The following is a 6,000-nucleotide window of genomic DNA, read 5'->3' on the forward strand; positions in this document are numbered from 1 at the left end:
CAGAATTAAATAATCAAAATAGAGGCTTTATAGCCACCAAAGCCTAAAATCCTTACTATCTGACACTTTGTAGAAAAGTTTGCTGACCCATACTTCCAAAAACACAAGGTCCATTAGTTTTTACTACTTATATCCTAGTTCACGCTGTCTCTTTATTGTGGATGGAATCTAAATGATAGTTACATTACAGTCCTTGTTTTGAAATATATTCCTGTTTTAAAATCTCAAACCATATCTGATTTATTTTAAACTAAAGAGATTTAGGGAAAATGGAAAGCTATTTTATAGCACTAATGAGAAATTTATCTTGGAGCTTTTCCTACTGACAGAATGAGATTTTAAATCCTTCACCCATTGGAGCAAGTCTGCTTAGAGGGACTTAAGTTATTTTCCCTCCTGGGAAGGTAGGAGGGAAGTGGTAGCGACTATAACATGCTTTCAGGAATCTTTTAAATGATCTATGAAGCACTGACAATACTATAAAGTAATGTAAGAAGAAATAGCATAAAGAAAAATAAGCTAAAATTGAATGCTAGAAACAACTTCACATTAGCTATCTTGTAAGAAAATTTGGGAATCAGATGATAACAAAATCTTCAAATTCTAGAGCCACAGTGTCATCAAAGACATACTCCCTCTATCTCTCCAGTTGTTGCTAATTTTTTTCTTATGAGGCCAGTGAGATAGCTCAAGTGATGGAATACATGCCTATCATGTGTGAGGCCTCAAGTTTGATGCCTCTCACCAAACGATCCTCAGGACTACTGACAGTAGACCTGTGAATCCCTGAGGACTCTTGGGTGTAGCACTGGTGGGAAGTAGCACCACTGTATGGTGTCCTTATGATCCCTCAGCACTTTGATGGGTGTGGACCTGATGGCCCTCAAGTTCCACCGGGATTGCTTGGGGTCCCTGAACACCCCTGGCTGTGGCCTCTATAAAATTTTTTATTAAAAATATCTTTAGGGGCTCGAGTGATAGTAGAGGTATTAAGACAGTTGCGTTGCACATGATCAACCCCAGGTGAATTTCAGGCACGATCAGAAGTGATCGTTGGGCACAGAGCCAAGCCTTGAACGGAGTAAGCCCTGAATAGCACCACAGTGACCCAAATAACTACCCTTGCAAATTATTTTTCTTCGTATACTTTTATTATCTTTCTCTTCTCCATTACCATTTCTACTCAATTAGAGGACAGTGAGTCCCTTTTTTGACCCATAAATTATCTTCTAAATAGTCTCACATCTTCCTCCCACCATACACCCCCATGAGATCAAATGTTTTAAAATGCAATTTTTATTGGACCAGGGAGATAGTATGGAACTGACGGTCGCCTTGCAGGAAGTCAACCCAGTTCCATAGTGTAGACCTGGAGGCTCTTGAGCACTGTTGGGTGATCCTGGTGGTCCCTGGCACTGTGGGGGGGGGTCCAAGAAGCACCATAATCCTTGGGCCCTTACATTGAACTGCCAGGCAAGTGAATGCCGGGTCCCTGAACATTACTTGGAATGACCCTGAAAATTGATTTTTGTCATTTTCCTGCTCAAAAGAAGCATGCTTAAATGCAGGTTTTAAAGCTTACCCCTGGATTTTTACATTCGTCACCATCTCCTCTCTGCTCTGCTCTCTAATTGGTGTCCTTTATGCCTCCCTCCCATCCCACCACACTATCCAGCAAAGCTCAATATCTTGGGTGTTTTGATTTTATTTTTGCCTCTATTTTTTCCTTCACATGGAATTCCCTCACTGTAGTCATTTGTACTTTAGGACTGTATCATACATATCTCCAGACACATTTCACATCAGGATTTAGAAGGTGCAAGAACAAGGCAGGTTTATTTTTACTCATGCGCCACATTCATTAAAGCTCAGCAGCAAAACTCTAGTTGCTTCTAATTGTCACATAAAGACCTGGGTTTAGGAATGTTTATTGACACTCCCATGGAGTAGGAAAGTAGGAAAGGTTTAGGAGTGTTTATCAACACTCCCAGGAGTAGCAAAGAAATATGAGGTAATGTGCACGGGCTCTTAATGTAGCATCTTAAGTTGTTCTTAATGTTCCTAAAAAACTTCTGCCCGTATTTTTAAAGCTTCTATCAGGAAGTGATGTATATCACTTCTGCTCATACTTCATTGGCCAGGGTAAGTCTTATACCCATGCCTACCTCCAAAGGAGATGGAGAAGTGCCCTCCTATCCAAATTCTGGAGTATGGTTAGGCAAGCAAGATGCCTAGGGTGAAAAATACTAATTTTTGATGACCAAGCTCAATGATTGAGGGCTTCCTCACTTTGTTGGTTTGGATGTATATGGTTAAATTTGATAAGAGTCATTATATTTAAGTTTTGCAATAATTGAATGACTACATTGCTCAATTCCTGGGCACATAAACTATTCTCTTGATTTAAAGCATTTGTCTGGAATCCTTCCTAATGTACTCAAATGGTAGAATTATTCACTATGATAAACCTTCTGCTCTGGGGTTAAAATTATAGATGTTACTACTGATGAGGGTTTTATCTGGTCTACTAAAATTCTTTGTCATCCATTGATTCTCAAATAATTCCCATATAATTTGGAGCAGTTAAGGCAGTGAAAAAAATGTGTAATTGGAGTGGAAACATAATTATTGGAGTACTTTTCTCTTCTAGGTGAGGTGCAATTCCTACAGACCAGAAGCTGCCCGGGAACAGGTCCAAATTGGTGCTCACAGCCCCCCTCAGTTTAGGTAAATATATAAATGGTTGACTCCTCCCTTTCCCAGCCGTCCCAGTGTTCCACCAAATGGGTGATCTGAACAGAAGCTCATGCTATAAGGGTGGTATTTCTATTTTGTAGCTTAAAAATATATGGCCCAATAGAATCTGAGCATCTTTTCTTTCACTTGTAGGAATTGGGCTCAAGCCCCATTCTCTTAAGTAAATTTTATGGGGGACAATGGTACATACTTCTAGTATAGTGCTGTATCAACATACCTATGAAATTGTACAGGACTCTAGAGGAAATTCATCATCTAGATTGTAGCTGGATGCATAGCTTTCATACTAAGCCTATTGATCAGATTCTAGCGTTTGAAGAGGAAACATCCATAGGTGTCATGAATGCCGGAGTACTTGGTGAGCTTTGGTACGTCCAACTACCCATTTATTGTCCCCACACCAAAATGTATATTTTCTTAGGCAGGGTTCAGGTTTTATGCCCTGTGCCTTAAAAGACCTGGAGTGTTATGAAATAGCCTATTTAGTGTCTTTTGTTCTTTCATGCGACCAACTAATAGTCATGAACAAGTGCCAGCTTTCTAAATAGTTCTGAACACAAAGCAAGATATATGGTGATATTTTCCTATTATAGTTTATATCTAGAGTAAAACACTTCTTGGGTTTTAGTTTGATTCATATTTTGAAACAACTGCTTATATATGAAGGAAAAAGGGTTATGATTTACAATATGATTTAATTATCAGAATGTATAAAATATGAAGTAAAAAGAAAATTGAGGCTAATATTTATTACCCTATTCTAGGTTTCTAGCATAGTTTGAAGCAATTTTTATAGTGGCAGGAAAAAATTTATAAAGGGAAATCCAAGAAACTAATTTATATTTATTCCTTATTTGCTTATAACATATTATGTCTGGATATCTTTATATTTAATGTTTAAATGAATCCATTAGCATATTGTAGGAAAGTTATCTAAAATTTCCCATATATTATTCCTAAGACCTTGCCTTAGAAATGTCTCAGAAATTGACTATAAATTACCCAATAGCATAAAAATCTAATCACTGTGTTGGAAATTCTCCCCCACTGGGCTAAACTGTCATGAATAGTGACAGTCTTTAATTGTCTAACATGTGCCCCACTGACAAATGGTGCACATGAAACCACACAGTAGATTACTCAACAGATGAGTTTTTAGAAACTAATTTTCTTTTATTAACGAGTTGCCTGTAATGCTAAATTTTTGCTGATAATTTCCAGAGTATGTATACTAATTATTAGCTGAATTCCATCTTTAACACTTGCCCAGGGTGAATGACACTATAAAATATGCAGCCTTACCCATACATTCCAGCTAAAGCACAAGAAATATGGAGAATTTCGGGCCATTACACTCAGATGTCTGTAGGTAAGAAAAGTCCTCAGGGAAGAAAGAGTCAGTGACCAAGAATGTGGAGTTTCCAGTCATTTCTTTGGATGTGAAGTTTAGTACGCAATAGATGACAGGGGATGCTTTTGATGGCTTGTTAGTGATGTCTCCAGTAGCTATAGATTTTGACTGCAGCACAAATCACACACTAGGAACGCCACTTCCAGTGGGAGTTACTATCAAAATGCTGAGGAGGAAGTCACAGTCTTTACTGCAGTCAGGGAACTTGCAAGAACACCAGAGTTTTGGAGTATATTCCAATAAAGCTTTGATCATGGACAATAATTAGATACCACACATTAATTCTTTTGTCGCATGAACCAAAATCTAGGTAAATAGGAACCTTCAAACCTAATAAGAATATAGGGAAAGTGTTTTTGTAAATTGAATGAAATATTTAAAGATGATAGGAAATACAACAATGCATATGAATTTGTAATTGAGGGAAAGAAATTAGAATACATCCTGGATAATCCATTCATTGCAAATTCAAATAGTCACAGTTCATCTGGGTTGGCAGAGGTCAGACTAGTAGTTATATTTAGAAGTACTGTAGTTAGGGCACACAAGGGAAGCTTCTACATGCTGGAAATACCCTTTGTCTTGATCTGGGTAGCAGAAACATAGGTGTCTACTGTCACTGTCATCCTGTTGCTCATCGATATGCTCAAGCAAGCACCAGTAACGTCTCCATTGTGAGGCTTGTTGTTACTGTTTTGGCATATTGAATATGCCACAGGTAGCTTGCCAGGCTCTGCCATTCGGGTGGGATACTCTCGGTAGCTTGGGATACTCTTGGCCGCATGCAAGGCAAACGCCCTACCTACTGTGCTATTGCTCCAGCCCATGGGTGTCTACATATGAGAAAAACATATTAGATATAATTTAAAATATATGTACTTTGCTCTGTCTGTTATGCCTTCCATAAAACAAGGGAAGTTAAACTTTGCTAAATCCTACTGTTTGTGGGAATTTATGATTTAATAGGAATTTATACCTATATAGGAATTGGAATTCCTAGCATGTGAATACTACAATTATAAATCTAGCCATTTATAGGAATTTCTACATTCAAAGGACTACACAGCCTGTATGGAATTGTAAATCCAACTAATATAAATTTTAAAGATAAAGAAATTTGAAGCTATCTAGTGAATTAATAGGAGGATTGACCTATTATCCAAAAGGTACTAGTTCTAGTCTGAGTTCTGTTCTTTCCTTTGGAACATTATCTTACAGCCAATTGGTCATGCAGTAAAAATATTTGCAGCAAAAATTGTTGTGGAGAAACTACTAGCCACGATTACTTAGTGATTTGGAGCTTAATTTATTTCCCTGTGAACAGTTTTAAGTGAATTCCATATGCTGGTGAGCCATATTCTACTACAGTTTTACACAGAAACTGGTGATGTGTGAGAATTGAATAACACGTGCTCTGACATATCTTTTTCAGGGTCAATGGTGCAATTAGCAACTTTGAAGAATTCCAGAAAGCTTTTAATTGTCCACCCAATTCCACAATGAACAGAGGCATGAACTCCTGCCGGCTCTGGTAGCTGGACTACTGGTTAATGCCATCCGGAGAGAAGCTGTGTGGTGCCCTGTGGAAGTGTCATTGAGTGCTTGTCGCCTACTGCTTTAGGATCTTATAACCCTGATGATTTTTATTGTTAATGCATCTTCATTATTTGGGTATTGTTGGGATCCAAACAATGTCTCTTCAGGTTATAGGACTTTAGAAATGGAATATAAGAATTAGGCTATGTATATTTCTTTGGAACACCAACCCAACCCAAATAAATCCCTAGGCAATATTTGTTAAAATGTATCTGCTATTGTCCATTTAGTGCATG

General features: G+C 37.9%; 1 protein-coding gene across 2 annotated transcripts in view; it reads left to right on the forward strand.

Annotated features, from left to right (window-relative positions):
• Nucleotides 1–5,703, forward strand: part of PHEX (phosphate regulating endopeptidase X-linked) — a 256,340-nt gene extending 250,637 nt beyond the window's left edge. The window contains exons 21-22 of one of the 2 annotated variants that reach the window (XM_004612239.3): nucleotides 2,651–2,727; nucleotides 5,601–5,703. In XM_004612239.3, coding sequence (XP_004612296.1) covers nucleotides 2,651–2,727; nucleotides 5,601–5,703 — 180 coding nt within the window. The remainder of the gene's footprint in view (nucleotides 1–2,650; nucleotides 2,728–5,600) is intronic. The other variant, XM_012933584.2, reaches the window with a different exon arrangement.
• Nucleotides 5,704–6,000: the final 297 nt, after the last annotated feature.

The sequence above is a fragment of the Sorex araneus genome, chromosome X, assembly GCF_027595985.1.
Source record: "Sorex araneus isolate mSorAra2 chromosome X, mSorAra2.pri, whole genome shotgun sequence".
Classification (NCBI taxonomy): domain Eukaryota; kingdom Metazoa; phylum Chordata; class Mammalia; order Eulipotyphla; family Soricidae; genus Sorex; species Sorex araneus.